The sequence below is a fragment of the Melanotaenia boesemani genome, chromosome 13, assembly GCF_017639745.1.
Source record: "Melanotaenia boesemani isolate fMelBoe1 chromosome 13, fMelBoe1.pri, whole genome shotgun sequence".
Taxonomy (NCBI): Eukaryota; Metazoa; Chordata; class Actinopteri; order Atheriniformes; family Melanotaeniidae; genus Melanotaenia; species Melanotaenia boesemani.
The window spans coordinates 27,160,888-27,177,028 of record NC_055694.1 but is presented as its reverse complement, the minus strand read 5'-3'; the positions used below and the strand labels follow the sequence as shown (position 1 = coordinate 27,177,028).

Here is a 16,141-nt window from a genome sequence, read left to right as displayed (position 1 = left end):
TTTTACCTTCAAATTAATTAGATTAATTGAATTGTGCATGTGCATGTTTTGACCATGCTGAATCCCTCTATAATTGTAGAAGTGATGGACAAAATTTCACAACCACATAACATGTGACTGCGTTTCCTGCAAAGCATCCACCAGCTGAGGCCTGCCCAATTTTCCACAAAAGTGACACAAGTTGTAAACAACTACCTGAGACTTCAAGTAGAAAAACTTTACCCTCAAACTCACAAACAGACACTGACTCACGTGCAGACGTGTATCCCTGCAGACAGCCACTGAAAACAGACAGCCGTCCCCTTTCCTCTTCCCGTCCCCGTGTTCTCCCGGACAGACCCCCCCACCACCACCCCCTCCATCCCTCCGTCCCTCCTACAACATCTGCTGCACACAACAACGTCCTTTTTCTAATATTTTTAGCCTTCTGGCAGAAAAAGGAATCAGGAGTCAAAGACAAGCTTTCTAAGCACCCCCCCACCACCACCGCCGCCGCCCTCTCTTTCCTCGCTGCCCCTCTGCCAGCTGACACAGAACAGTAGCTGGATTCAATGAGGGAGTGGTTGGACACATACACAAGAGATTCATACACAGTCCTACAAATGTAAAAACAAATACACAAAAACAGCTAAGCCTTTGAGGACACACACCCACAGATTGCTGGAAACTCTTTCGGCCCTACTTCTAAAAATAGTCTTGATATTACGACAGTGATGGGCATTGTGTGGGAGCTGACTCCAGGACTGATAACTGTAAGCTCAGCTTTAGCTGCAGATGGTCAGAGGCCTGAGGGGAAACCCTCTTACTGCTTCTAGAAAGACTCTGATTGTAACAATATAGTGGGATCTGTCTTTAGATCTTTGGATCATTAGTTTCAGACTGAGCAGAGTCCCTTTGGTTTTTATGACTAACAGAAGGGGCATGTGTTTCACAGTCTATTATGTGAACCACCAATGGAAATGTGGGTGGTTTTAACTGACATTTATTAAGAGCTCCGACTAGGGTGGTCATGATTTCCACATTTTAATTGATGACCAATTGCCCTACAAGTAATTGCATTTTTTTATTCTCTGTGAAGGATACCTCCATCTTGCCTAGAAAACAGAACAACAGAAAAACTCACAGTGGCAAACTGTAATATGTACAGTTCCCTTGTTAAAGCCCTATTGAACTTTGGCAGATTTTCTCCCTGAAGGTCTCCTAACGACAGCTAAAGGCCCATTCATGCTCGACGCAAAAGACGGATACACAGACGGATGGACAGCTTTGTCTGTCTCCTGCGCTAGTTAAGCATGTAATTTAGTCCATGCAAACTACCAAAAATCGCGGGGGCAGTGCTGAGCAGAATAGGTGGCATGTGATCAGTGAAAGAAACTAACCAGAGAAGAAGTAGAGGACAAGGAAGAAAGAAAAAAGAATGATGATGAGGATAACAACTGTAGAAATTGTGTGACATGATATTTCAACTGTAGGAGTTGAAGAAAGGCTATGCGAGTGTTTAGGGCATGTTGGGGAGTTGGAAACAACTTAATAGTGGTGCATTACCACCACCATTCGGTGTCTGAACCTAATGTTGGATTGCAGGAGTGAACTCTGAGCTCAGCACCATGGCAGCATAAAAGACGCATTGAAATTTTGAGGACAGCGTCGTATGACGTTTGAAACTGATATCTCTATTTACGTACGTAAGGGAGAATCAATGGGCCTTGATTCGGCATCCATCTTACATACTGTATAATCTCTGAACACTTTCCAGTGAGTAAAAGTCAGTCCGATTTTGACTCTTGTCTTATCTTATGTTCTTTCAGCATTCTCTCTTTGCTTTCCTTTTCCTCTGTAAATGTCCTCTCAGGTTTGTTTGCTAAATCCGCCACAGTGTGCGTTCAAAATAGCCAGTGTGTTGATATCCAGTTACTGGCATTTGACACGGGACCATAAAATGAACTGCTGCTGTAAAGTGATGCAAAAAGAAGGACAAAAACAACAACAAAAAGAAGTTGTGAAGTTCGGTTTCTCAGCCTTGGGATGATGCTGGGCAACAGCAGCTTCAGAAATGTACAAAATAAATGTCAGAGTGCCATGAAAATGTGTCAGAAGAGTTTTAAAGTCGGAAAGTTATGTAGTGCTACTTTAAATAGAAGCAGTTAAAAGCACATTTTTAGGGAATTTTCAGCCTGAGTCAGACAGAATGATGCACTTTATCTCATTATAACAGCCTCAGCTGCCACTTTTTAGCCCACAGCTGCAAGATATTTCCCTGCTTTGTTTAATCTAAACATACTTTTACCAATTTGGATTAAGCTTTTAGAGGGTCAGTAAGAGGCAAGGGATGAGGAGTTTTAGGCACATTTGCTACATCTCTCGTGTCAAACATTTATTGTATAAACATGATCAATTCAACAAGGAACTAATTCATCATTATATTTTACTCATACCAATAAACAGACCTAAATTTGACATTATTTTGACTAATTTCCACAGGGTCCAGATCACCTGATTCCAGGAATTTTTTAAAGATTTCTTTACCATGGGGAAAGTGGGATAAATTTGCTATTAGAGCTGCTAACTCAAAAATAATGGCCACAATCTCTGGCAAAAAAAAGTACTAAGTACTGCATCAGTACTTAGTGTTACAGCACCTGATGTGCAAACTGAGTAAGTTTAAAGCAGGTTTTCACTTTGACAAAGAATATCAATCTGTAGCAACAAGGGAAAAAATCCTTAAAGACCCTCAGTGACAGTAGAAATACATTAACTCAATTTTTACTGTTCATCAGAGCAGAACTACAACAGGCCACAGTTGTCCATTTTGTACCAGCTGCTGCTTACAGCTGCTTGTTCTCTGTACATCAACACACCCAGTTATTCACCAGTGTGTTTGTGACTTCTTGTGTACTTTAAATCTATTGAGAGTTCCCACCGCTATCTGGATTCCTGCATCATTTGTTGGCATCAAGGCCGACATGTGTGTTATTAAATGTGTCAGTTGATGTGTGTGTGCTTTCATGCATCCTAAGGGTGGGACAGTAAATGCGGGGAACAGAGACTGCCTGTTCCTGAGGTGAGGTCAGCATGCTGCCATGATACACTTCCGTTCTCTAGTAAGACTCCTGCTACAAACACATACACATGCACACATACAGAAAGGTCTTATTCATATTTACTAGCAAAAACAGCATCTGTTATGCTTCAAGTGTTACTCATGTACTGAGATGGGGCCTCAATAAGTGTATGACATCATCTAGGGGTGATATTAAGTAATGATTAGGTGTAAGATTGTAGTTAGAGCCAAGTCTGACCTGGTTTGACACATTTTAAGCTGTTGCGGTGTTTGTTCAATTAAAATAGATCATTTTCATCCTTGCTGCTTAGAGCAGGAGGGGGGAGTGAATAGCTGCTACTGTGGGTCCAGTGAAACTGCATCTGGTACAAGGGAATGTGAACCAGCCTCTGTTTCAGCCTCTTGACTTGGCAGTGAACAGAGGGTGTCCCAAAGTAAACACAACCATCATGTGCCATCAAACCTCTCAGTTACACCCAGCAATTACAAATATAGAATACCTACTGTACACTGAGCACAGCCATAGTATTATATTACTGGTCACTGAGCATGTCCATCGGAGTGGCAGCTTATCAGCCTGGCTAAAATAAGACACACTTTTTAAAATTTTTGGGAAGAACTTTCAGGTTTTCCCAGAAAGATAAACTTTTTCATCACAAGCCTCTTTCCAAAACGAAGGCTGACATCCGCTCATCTGCACCGAATGCGGCTCAGATAGGAGAAAAATGGCCACGCTGATAACAGTAAAGGAAAGGTTGGAGAGGTTTGACAATGTTATCTTGTTGTTAAACCGCGCTGCTTTCTTCAAACAGGACAGGAGCCACCGCTAATTGATTGATGTATGACGTAAGCAACCTGTCATTTATCATCGGCCCACATGCCACATGTGGAAAAGAAATCATATCCTCTTTAAATTTTGATGTTGTACATGGAAGGATCTGGCCCTTGTCATGTTTTATAACTGCATAAATACAACCTGAAATTAACAACAACACGATACACTATGCTATGTTTTTATTTATTAATATATATTAAGTGAAAAATGCAGAAGCGATGTGTAAAAGACAAGGTCCATCCCATTATTTAGTAGCTTATATAACCAGATATATTATCAATATTTTGAATTTTTTTTCTGTATGATGTTTTGAATTTTGGTTAATTTCTCTTTACATTGTCACTCCAGTTCATTCCCCTTTGCAGTCATTTGTTCATGAACAGCTCTCTTCAGGACCAAGCACAACAATGTGATCAGACTGAGGTCCGGACTTTGACTGGCGCATTGCAGCACCTTGATTTTTTTAGTTGCAGATTTCCTGCAATGTTTGCAGTCTTTGTTAATTGCATGACCTCAGTTTGGCCAAGCTTCAGATGGCCTCACATTTGACTCTGGTATACTTTGGTACATGAAGCAATTCATGTTCCAATCAATGACGGCAACTTTGTCCAGGTTCTGTGGCTGCTAATCAAACTCAAAACATCAGGCCTCCACCACGGTGCTTGATAGCTGGTACAAACATCTTCACTTTGATCTTATCTGCCCACAGGACATTGTTCGTTTTGTGGTTTGTTTAGATGCAGCTTTGCTGACCTAAACTGCATTGCCATGTTCTGTTTAGATAGATGAAACTCTCTCCTAATAACCCTTCAAAACAAGTCATACTTGTTCACTCTTTTTCTAACCAGACTGCCATGATCTTTAACATTTATCATGCTGACTATGGTCTGAAGTGTCTAAGATGTAGCTCTTTAGTTTTTTTGCAGTTTCTCTGAGCCCTGCAGGCTCTGACTTTGGGATAAACTTGCTATGACGTCCACTCCTGGGAAAATTGGCACTAATATTGAATATTTTCCATTAGTAAATAATCTCTCTCACTGTGGAATGACGGACTCCAAATGATTTAGAAATGGCTTTATAAACTCTCTAAGACTGATAGGCAAGAACAACTGCTTCTCTAAGATCAGTGCTGTTGTCTTTCCTCCTTGGCATTCCCTTAACACACACCTGAATGCTCCATCCTAAGGTCATATTTACCCCATTTTAAAACCTGGTAACGTCCAGAGGATTTGTGATTTTATTTATATATATATATTTATATATATATTTTTTCAACTGTATCAATATGTGAAACATATCCTTTCTCAACTAGCTCCTGAGAAAACTGTACTCACGTGAACACACAGCTCATCCTGTAATGGGGCCTGCTTTTAATTACTTTATCTCAACTATGCCCGCATGTCTTTTATTACATTAAATACAATTTACAGATTTTGCTTCTCCATCAAATTATGAAATGGCAGTTTTACAAGTCATGAGTGGTGAGAAAGGAGAGAAGGGAAAGTCAGGCAGCTGATCCAAGTAGCCTTTCCAGCTGTTGTCCTTGGCTACATTATGTTGACACAACTGGGAACACAGGCAGCGCTCATGGAAAACAAATTTTAAAGTTATTTGTTATCCCCAACTTACTTTGCTGATTCATGGTTAACAAATACACTTCCAAACACATTAAAATGAGTTTCCTTTCTAACTTTTAAAGTGGTTTAAAGCGGATACTGCTCTGACGTTGAAAAAAGAAAAAAAAAAAAAAAGAAAAAAAAAAGTTTGCTGGCCATTTAATCCATTTAAAACTGTTGCACGCGCACACGCGCTCGTGAGAAACGACAAAACCTAACTGGCGGGGCTGCGGGGGCTGCTGAACGCATCATATGACCCCCCATCAGAACATTTTATGTCAGTTTAATGAAGTGCGACACATCCAGAAACTTCACACAGAGCAGCACAAAGTCACGTTGTTTTCCCAAAAAAACTGCCCAGACAACAAAGATAACAAAAATAATCTGGTTCCCTCACATATTAAATTACTTAATGAACAGCACATAGAATTTCTCGTTTGGGAGCCGCCCATAAGAAAAGCCATGGTATGTAAGATTTAAGTGAGATTTCTTACAACAGAACCAACCTACAGCAGGCTACACGCGCAAACTTATTTTAAAAAGTGCGCAAAGCAAGCGCAGGAAAACTCTCCATCCCACAGTAATCTAAAACTTACTTAAAATACCGACTATTAAATAACTCAGAGATCAATAGCCGAGTCAGTCTGGTCAAGACAAGTCCCTCCAACTTTACCCCCATGACTCACAGACTTCCCGGTCTTACCTTGCTCATCTTCCCGCTGCTCATGTTCCCTGCTTTACGCGCTGCCACTCATTCCCAGGAAGGCCATCACTGACATACCCTGCTGCCGTCCGTGTGAGGTAACTTGTTTTCTTTACTCCGGTCCACCCTCACTCAGCTCTGGAGCTGCGAGGTGGAGCCACGTTCGGCTAAAAGCATGTGTGGAGTACTGTTACTGGAACCTCAACCCCCTGATTGGCCAGCTTCCGGAGGGGCGCGTGAAGATACTCACTCCAGATTGGTTGAAGTTATCATTATTATTTTCCCATGGAAACCGAGGACATGACGGAGGTTGTCAATACATCTTAAATTATTATTGTTTTGGATTCTTTTGCGTTCTCATATTTCTGGAGGTTTACAGTGTTTAAATCCACCAATCAAACCACATTTAATGGTCTATAAAACGCTCTGCTATGACTAATAAATTATGTTGGTGTACTTTTCAATGAATTCTAGTCAAAATCTTGACTTTGGGGCAATTTGTGCCTCATTTTAGATGTTACAAACCACAGCCAATATTTCATGATCACATAATTACAGGATTGTTACAACCACTGGATTAATAAGTTGGAAAGTGCACACAAACATAGTAAGGAGTTTTGATTATAGGCCCCATGTCATGTGCACATGTAGACCTGGACCTCTTCTTTTCCTCCTCTGCTTTTACACCCCCATTATTACATGTCTCAGACATGTTTATGTTAACAAGAAGCACATGAATAGGGATAAACCTGCTGTAGGCTTTATAGAAAACACACCAAACATGCTCTAAATGTCTTTAAATAATTTAAAATCTGAGTGTTATAATTAATAACCATACTGTTTTAGTATATAATGAGAAACTGCTTTTCCTTCTACTAGTCTTATGTTATTGATAAGGAGTTACAAGCGACAGAGTCATGATCTTTTGGTGTTTACCCATAAAACCTTGATAATTGTATAGACAAAAATTCTCAACAGGTAAGCCTTTCATCAATTTCTTCTCATATCTGTTTATGTTTCTCAACAACATAAACACAATGCAATGCAAATGCTTTGTGGCACACTTCATTTCATTATACATTTTCAAGAAATACAGGGAATAGCCACAGCCATTTTAACCGCCTGAAGATAAAGACACTACACTGGGTTGTCTCTTGAGTTATGAGTTTTTTTAAACTTGAAAAAAAGGACTAAACTGAAAATGAGTGAACAAAAAGTTCACCTGGAGAACTCCTACTTGAGACCCCTTCAAAATATTAAAAGAAAGCTTTGCTTTTTGGAAGCAAAATATACAGAAAATTTTAAATTATTTTGCACTGTGCTGTTCTTATTAAATAAGAATGACTGCACAAAAATTCTGTTCACATCTCCCTGGTACTTTCTGCACTTACATGTTTTCAGTGGAGCCCCTACATACAAAAAACACACCTGCAATGACGGTGCCCCTCTGCAGCATCTACTGTGTTAGCAGCACCACCTAGTGGTGATACAGAAGAGATGCAACCGTTGATGCAGACCTCTTGGACAATCTTTCCAATTTGAAGGTTTTAAATGCTGTGAACGTAGATGCAATGTTTAAACCGCATATATAAAGTCAAAGTTTGTCTGATTTAGTCAGGCTTGGTATAATCTAAATAAGAAAACAGCATTCTGTGCACACTTATGGTTGCAACTGCACCATACCCACATATGCATACACTTGCATTCCTTTTAAGTACCCTGTCTTAAATTGTTAGCCCATAATATTCTCCAGTCTTAGACTTTTAATGCTCTCAGCATTGTGTCTGTATGCTGCCTAAATCTCTTAGTTACTTCCATATGTGTTGGACTGATGTGCAGGTATGACGGCTACACAGTATATTAGAGTAGAATGTGACAGTGAGTTATGGCATGACATGTGGAGTAACCCACCCCCAAGATACATTCACCATAAAGCACGTGCAATAATGGAGTTCATTCCTTTTACTCATACTCCAAGAATTTCCTGTTCATGAAAGGAAAAAAAGGAAGGCTGTTAGACTGAGAGAGTCTGGAGGAATTTAATTATTTGTGTGGGTTTTATATCTCTTTCTGTTTTGAATTCTAGCATGAATGAGTAGGTGCTTGAGAAGGTGTAATGGACGAAGAAAATGTGAGGCAAAGCAGTGGGGTGAAAAAGGTAGACTAACAAAGCATTGAGGGACCTTGAGAGGCAGGAAGCCAGTGCTTGGGATTGGAATGAGGGGTTAAGTTGGTGGGTAAGGTGGGGGAGGGTCATGTTAGAGGAAAGGTGGGGTTGAGGAAAAAGGGATGCAGTTGATTTGGATGAAACAGAGTAATGACTTAAAGGGTTCACAAACATGGGGGCTTAATGTTAAATAAAACAGCCTCTGCACAGCAAACAGCCACAAATGGCGCCACAATGCAAGTTGCTTCATGTTGCAGGAGATATTACTGGGGATGCCACGTGTGTTTTGTCCAGTTGATCCAGAAGACAAAAGTCGTAGGAAGTGAAAGAACTTGGTCCATGCTTGGAAATAGCCTAAATGAGAAAGAGGTGGACAGAGTAGGAACCCAGGCCAAGAGGAAATGAGGGGAGAAGGAGGCTGGAAAAGGGGGATGTGCAGCTTGATGACAGATTGTGTAAGACAGCACTAAGCCAAAGGCTGATAAGGTGCAGCTGTTGAAAGAGTGAAAAATATAAAAACAGTGGGAAGAGCGGGTGGGATACAGAGGATACAAATCAGCACGTGTTCACATTTACTGTGCCGTTGAGTTCAATAAAAATCCTCTCCGTTACCCAAACACCAAGCTTAACATTTTTGTGTGTAAGACAAGAAAATATTCCGTGCATAGTTTACAGGGAGGTGTTTCTTTTCAGGGCGGTGCTGGGATTTGTTGGGGACTTACTGAGGGAAGGAAATGGTTTGTGTCTTTCTTTTTTCCCTCGATCAGCTTTCATCTGTCTGACCACTACACATAACAACAAGCGTTCCTCAAATCCAGCTCAGTTTGGGACAGATCTTTGTTTTCAAGCCGCAGGAATCCAGTCTATGACAGCAACCCCGGGCCTGGGTTTAAATAGGAATTTACCTTGTTTTCCCAAACACATAGGATTGTGAGGTCTGCATCTATTCCTTTTCTATTCTCCTCCCTTCTTTGAGGGATATAGGGTATGGGAGGTGTCTATATTTAACCCTAACCAGTCACTGTTCCTTCCTCTGTTGGGTGGGTGTTTGTAGTGAATGCCTGTGGCTCAAGGCCTCTGTGTTGCTCAATGCCAATCTAAACTTTCTCAAACAGAGAAATTACAGGGAAGCTAGACAAATACATACAAAACCGCTGTCCCAATGCCAGGTCTCTATATATTTCAATGGTCATAAACACACAAAAAAGAGCAAAGCTAGTGTGATAGCATTCACTTACTGCCTGGGTAGAAGAACAAAATCAAGAAACTGTGGCCATCGTAGTTGCTGGAAAGTTGGTTCAAACTGGGAACAATGTGTAACACAACAGAAACTAAAAAATAAATCAAAAGAGCATGCTGACTTGTCTGAGTACCGGCAAAATCTTGAAATTTTCACATCTAGCCTAAAGGCTGCCCAGATAGCCTTTTATCAGAACAAGATCTGCAATGAAAAGGTCGCTACTATTAGTAACCAATTCACTGAGCCTGACCAACTCAACCTAACCAAACCAGCTACTGGTGCCTCACTCCGCTCTTTCTCTAAATGAGGACAAAGTCTCTAAACTTCTAGCCAACTCTAAACCCACGACCTGTCCTCTTGATCCTGTCCCTTCTGATATCCTGCAGAGCATTTTACCTACAATCAAAACTGCAGTAACCCATATTATCAACTCCTCTCTTAAATCTGGTGTCTTTCCCTCTTCCTTCAAGCAAGCTCAGGTTACCCTGCTGCTTAAGAAACCCACACTCAACCCAGTCCAGGTTGAAAACTACCGGCCGGTCTCACTGCTTCCATTCATGTCTAAACTACTAGAGCGTGCCGTCTTCAGACAGGTCTCACAGTTCCTCCAAGACAACAACCTGTTCGATCCATATCAGTCTGGTTATAGGCAAGGCCACTCTACTAAAACTGCTCTCCTGTCAGTCACTGATTCCCTACGGCTTGCCAGATCCGCTGGTCAATCCTCAGTCCTTATACTGCTGGACCTGTCGGCTGCCTTTGACATGGTTAACTATCAGAACCTCCTCTCCACACTCTCAGAGCTTAGCATCTCAGGATCTGTTCTCTCATGGTTTATGTCCCACTTCACAGGAAAACACTTCAAAGTAACTTGGCGAGGGGGAATGTCCAGATTCGCATGGGCTGACAACAGGGGTGCCTCAGGGCTCAGTGCTTGGCCCACTTTTCTTTTCACTATACACCTCCTCACTCTGTGCAGTCATTAGCTCTCATGGTTTCTCCTACCACTGTTATGCAGATGACACTCAGCTTTTCCTTTCTTTCCCACCTGATGACACAACCGTCTCAATGCGAATATCAGCATGCTTTGCTGATATCTCCGCATGGATGAAGGATCGCCACCTTCAGCTAAATCTGTCCAAGACCGAGCTTATTGTCTGTCCATCCAGTCCTTCCTTACCGCCAAAGATAAGTGTGCAGCTTGACTCTATCACGCTTGTGCCTACGTCTTCTATCAGGAAACTTGGTGTCATGGTAGACAACCAGCTGACCTTTACGGACCATGTTGCCGATTTGCTCTCTACAACATCAGGAGGATCAGACCCTACCTGACTGAACACACGGCACAGCTCCTGGTCCAGGCTCTGGTCATTTAACGCATTGTCTACTGCAACTCCTTACTGGCTGGCCTACCTGCATGCTCACTTAAACCTCTGCAGATGATCCAGAACGCAGCAGCATGTCTGGTCTTCAACCAGCCCAAAAGAGCTCATGTCACTCCGCTGCTAATTGCTCTTCACTGGCTTCCAGTTGCAGCACGCATCAAATTCAAAGCTCTGCTTCTGGCTTACAAAACAATAACCCAAACAGCTCCTGTCTATCTTCACTCCTTAATCCAGAGCTACACTCCCTCTTGACAGTGACGCTCTGCCAATGAAAGACGCCTAGTGCTCCCACCACAACGTGGCGCAAAATCAGTAGCTAGACTCTTCTCCTCTGTTGTTCCATGGTGGTGGAATGATCTACCAAACTCTATTGGATCCACTGAGTCCTTATCCACTTTTAAGAGCAAGCTAAAGACTCAGTTGTTTAAGGAGCATTTCCACACTTAGCTTAAATCTTTTACTCGTCGGAATGAGTTAGAAAGATTTGTCCAGCTCTTTGGCTCAACCCAGTACTGAATAAGCTACATGCACTTATGTCCAAGATGATATTGTGGGATGAAATACTGATCTTGTATTTAAACATGGGACTTACAAAAAATAAAAAAAACAAACAAACAAACAAAAAAAAAAAAAAAAAAAATAAAACAAAAAACAAACAAACAAACAAAGCACTGCCTCCAGCACTACATGACAGCACCTGGGTTCAGTTGGACTCACAGCAGTCTGACTACCACTTAATTATGATGTCCCATCTTGTTTGAATGCTTACTTGTGTTGTTCTTACTCTCAGATGTAAGTCGCTTTGGATAAAAGCATCTGCTAAATGACTGTAGAATAGAATAGAATTTACTAAAAAGAATGAATATCAGTACTCAGTTCAATGTCAAGTTATTGTCACTCCTTCAATACGATGAAAGATTTTACTCCAGACCAAAATGCTGAAATTGACAGCTGACATCTCTTTAGATATATGAGTAAGGAATCATTCATTTTCCTTTCAAAGGAAGTCAAAAGAGAGTAAGTTTAACTTGCATGTGAGTCCATTAATGATAGTCACACTTCATTGTGCATGTGGGTGATTTAAATGCAGGTTTACAGCCATGCCTGCCAAGGATTTCATTCTCTGTGCCAAAATAATCTATTTAATAAGACCAATCAAAAGACCAATCATAAAAGTTATTTCAAGGGAAGGATGAAACCCAAGTTGGTCATTTCATTGTTCTGCACCATGACTTGTCCTGCCCAATTACTGCAACATTCACCAGAACCAAGCCAAGGCTTACTTACTTACTTACTTACTTTTTTATTTATTTGTAAAAGGAAACCATGTGAACTATTGACTCTGACTGCAAGGAGCTGTTTATATCCACAATCCATCTATATAATGTTGTTTAATGACGGGCAAGAAAGAAGGCAGAGAGGAATCCAGCAATTTGCTGTAAAATACTAAAACTCAGAATCATTTAATCATTTCTTTCTGAGGCAAAAATTAGAGCCACAGCCCTGCAAACACAAATATGCACACGATGTGAGGAATCTATTTATGTGCGATGTGACCATGTAACCCATGTAACCAACATGAAATTAGTTCTTATATTATTACACAGAGAACTGAAAGTTTTATTCTTTTCTACATAGTTGGCATGAGTCGTATTAGGAATTCATACACATGGTTCATGCCAGAATAAACAGGTATTAAAGACTTAATCATATTCTTGTCAGGTCCTCAGTTATGAGCTGCAGTAACCCTTAAACACTCCCACATGTCCATGAAAAGCATCAAAAAATGAAAATCATGTTCATTAAAAATAGACCATATATAGATAAGACAACATCTACTCCTCCAGGATAATTGGGATCTAACTTGTTCCCACACCCTTGTAGTCAGGGTCAGTCACTGCAGCATGACGTAGTCCAGAAATCTCCACATTCCCACGCTGCACAGCATGTGATGCAGAGCCACAGGAACTGAGCATACAAATACACACACACACACACACACACACACACACACACACACACCCACCCACACACACACACACACACATTTTAAAAACATGCCCAAATAGATTTCTGCATGCACGCACTTACAAGAATGCACACAAAGTTTTTGGACAAAAAAAAAAAAAGTCACAAGTGCTCCAACATGATGTAAACTAATGGCCAGAGGTCAAGGTTCTCAATGTTCTGCTAAAGACACTAAGATCCCTCCATCCAACCAGCCTGCCTGCCTCTGTTTACATGACGGTAACTCCTCAGCAGCACTGAGGCCATCACAACAGTCTCCTTTTTAGCTCTACAGATGTGGCCTCAGCTTGGAGATGCCATGATTAACCACATTGTCTTTTTACAGGAGGCCAAAGAAAACACTCTCTTCTTGTTCTAGGAATCCAATACAAACATTTAGTTTGTCTGTCCTCAAATCTGCCCACTTCTACATGCCATATTGACATCACATAAAATCATACTGAACTTTTGCTTATCACTTGTAAACAATGGACAGCATTGTGTGTGTGAACTGAACTTATGAGGGGTTAAACGTCTAAAAGGGATGTAAAGTATATGTTTTCACTTCTCTAGACTACATGTTCTCATGAGAAAAACATGCTACAAAAATATTATGTGTTGTATCTCTTCCACTTTTAAATGTCAACTAGATTCTGGAGAAAAAGAAAAAGCTTTTAATTTAAAACTAAAGCCACAATTATGGTCTCCTCTTTTTCTATTTGTTATTTATAAAAAACAAAAGACAGAAAAATCCCTTAAGGTTTTTGATAGTTTTTTTAATTAAAACAATAACTAAATAAACAAATAAACAGAGCATGTACAAGCTGGAAATCATTAATGAGACTGTACTAAGATGTAAAAAGATGACCAAATTCACCTTGCGAATTGGACCAAATTACAAAACAACAACAGCAACAGCATAAGAACAATAGCATAAGAACATGAAGGTAGTGCTAGAGGAAAAATGGACTCTAAAGATATCAGATTCTGTCCTTGGGGGACCAATCCTTTTGTTGCATGTGCAGATATTGTAGTCTGGATCAAAGACTGTGGCACGTGATGCCCACTATCTGAACCAGATGGTGCACATCTGCATACTGTAAACACGCCTGCTGACATTTATCTACAGTTTCATCACATGCACACATGGAGACCACAGACACACTCACCTTTGTCAGCCTCATCCTGCCACTCTCACTCCTCTCCAGACTCCTTCTCTTCAGAGACGAGCCCCTGACCACCGGCACTGGTTGCACCTCTCCCTCCCCACACCAGTCCAAGCTCAGGACACAACCCATAAAGGTGGATGGGGTCCTGGATTCTCTCTTTCTGCTGTCTGTCCTCCTTTCTCCTCCTCCTCTTTCCCTCTGTGTCTTCTTCTTCACCCCCTTATCCCTGTAAACAGGCTCCAGCCCTGGGTTCCTGGGCAGCTGTTTTTGTCAGCTGGAGAGGAGGAGACGGAGGCCCTTCCCCTTTTCCTGGCTCTTGTTCAGCCGTGCTGCAGGGACACAGGGAAGGACTCTGTCTTTCTCTGCTTCTTTTGAAACCCTCAGTTTAAAAACACCTCTCTATCTGACTCAGCCCTGCTCCAGTCACATGTGGACTCCCCATTTCTGTGCCTCCACCCGCTGCCCCTCTTTGTTTCCCACGCTCAGCTACAAACAGAAACTTTCTTAAGCTCACTTTCTTTACTTTCTCACTACATCCTTCTACTCTAGACTAAAACACAACATTCTATCGTCTTTCCATCCTGTGAAACTCTCCTGTGTTTCTTCCTTCTCTTTTTCTCTCCTTCTGCTGCCTTCCTTCAGTCATCCCATCCCAAGAACATGTCTCTCCCTCCTCTCTTCTACCCCGACTGCCACGGTTGCCTCACTCTTACATATACAGTCACCTCTCTGTTCTCTCCCCCACCCATCTCTCCTCCTCAGCTCCCCTCTGTTTCCTGCTCCCAGATACAGGCAGTTACTCCTTAGCCCAGGCAACACATTGTTGGTATTGTGTGGAAAACAACCAAGAAAGGCACAACAGCAATGGCAGCTGTTAGGATGCTGCGCAAGCCAGTGATTCAGAATGGACTGAGCATTCGGCAAACTGAGCTTTCCCTTGTTTACAATGCAGTGGCCTCTCTGTTGCATTTTGTGAAACAAAGTCCTTTTTCACTACAGACTCAACACCTGTATAACAAAGGATTTGAGACGTTGCACGAGGGAATGACAGATGCATCCTTGTTTTTCAAGAAAAACGTACCTTTTGCACACAGGCTCTTTGCTTTTGTTTATTTCTTCTCTCCTAAGTGTTTTGGCTGCCATGCAAGAACTCAAAAGGCTTGGAAGAGTGAGACCGTACCCCTTAAAAGGCAAATTCTTGATGCCCCTCCAAAAGCCCCCCTCTCTCGCCCTCCTCACGACTCTATATTGACTTTCTTCTTTCCCTCTTTTCTCCCTTTTTGTTTTCATTTTTTTCACTGTCTCTTTTGCCTTTCTTTTCTCTCTTCAGGCTAAAACCACTGGTACACGCCTACACAATGTCACTTCATCAATCCATTCCATCATCCCAACTCTGCATCTTCCTCCTTCCAGCTGACCCCAGCCCTACCTTTTGCATTCCCTCATTCCCTCCTCTCTACATGCATTTCTCTCAGGCAAGGTTTCAGACATGATCTCAGGCTGCAGACAGTGTTTACAACAAGCCCCCCTCCTGGTTTTACATGCCATGAAATTAACTCCTTCTAATCAACTCGGATCCTGCCAACTCTGCTAGGTTTGCATCTTGAAAATGTGGCCACTTTCAAGTTGCAGATTGACCCATTATCTAAAGATAATTTCAAAGCTGAGCAACAGTTCCAATTTTTACCTGATAAGACAATATGCTAGTAAAAGAAACCGTGAGCACAATTATAACACAACACCTCTAATACCCGTCTTTTGGCAAAAGCTTGTCTTTGCAGAATTCTTGGCGCTTGTTTGGAGTCTTGGAAGAAATAACTTTCAGTCTGGTTCAGTGATTAAGAATAATAACAGATTTTTGGATAGGGTTTTGATAGAAAAGAAAGGAGGGAGTAAAAGGATAAAATCCCAGAGAAGAGTGGTGTAGATCAACAAAGTCCTAATAAGGAGGGAGGAAG

At 41.4% G+C, this 16,141-nt stretch overlaps 1 protein-coding gene across 6 annotated transcripts in view; it reads right to left on the bottom strand.

Moving 5' to 3' along the window:
• Window positions 1-14,854, bottom strand: part of tns2a (tensin 2a) — a 54,112-nt gene extending 39,258 nt beyond the window's left edge. For 4 of the 6 annotated variants that reach the window (XM_042003798.1, XM_042003800.1, XM_042003801.1 and 1 more), the window contains exon 1: window positions 14,184-14,854. In XM_042003798.1, coding sequence (XP_041859732.1) covers window positions 14,184-14,312 — 129 coding nt within the window. In that variant the 5' untranslated portion in view covers window positions 14,313-14,854. Of the gene's footprint in view, window positions 1-6,215; window positions 6,358-14,183 lie in introns of those variants that run through there. The other 2 variants (XM_042003803.1, XM_042003802.1) reach the window with 2 other exon arrangements.
• Between the last annotated feature and the right edge of the window lie 1,287 nt (window positions 14,855-16,141).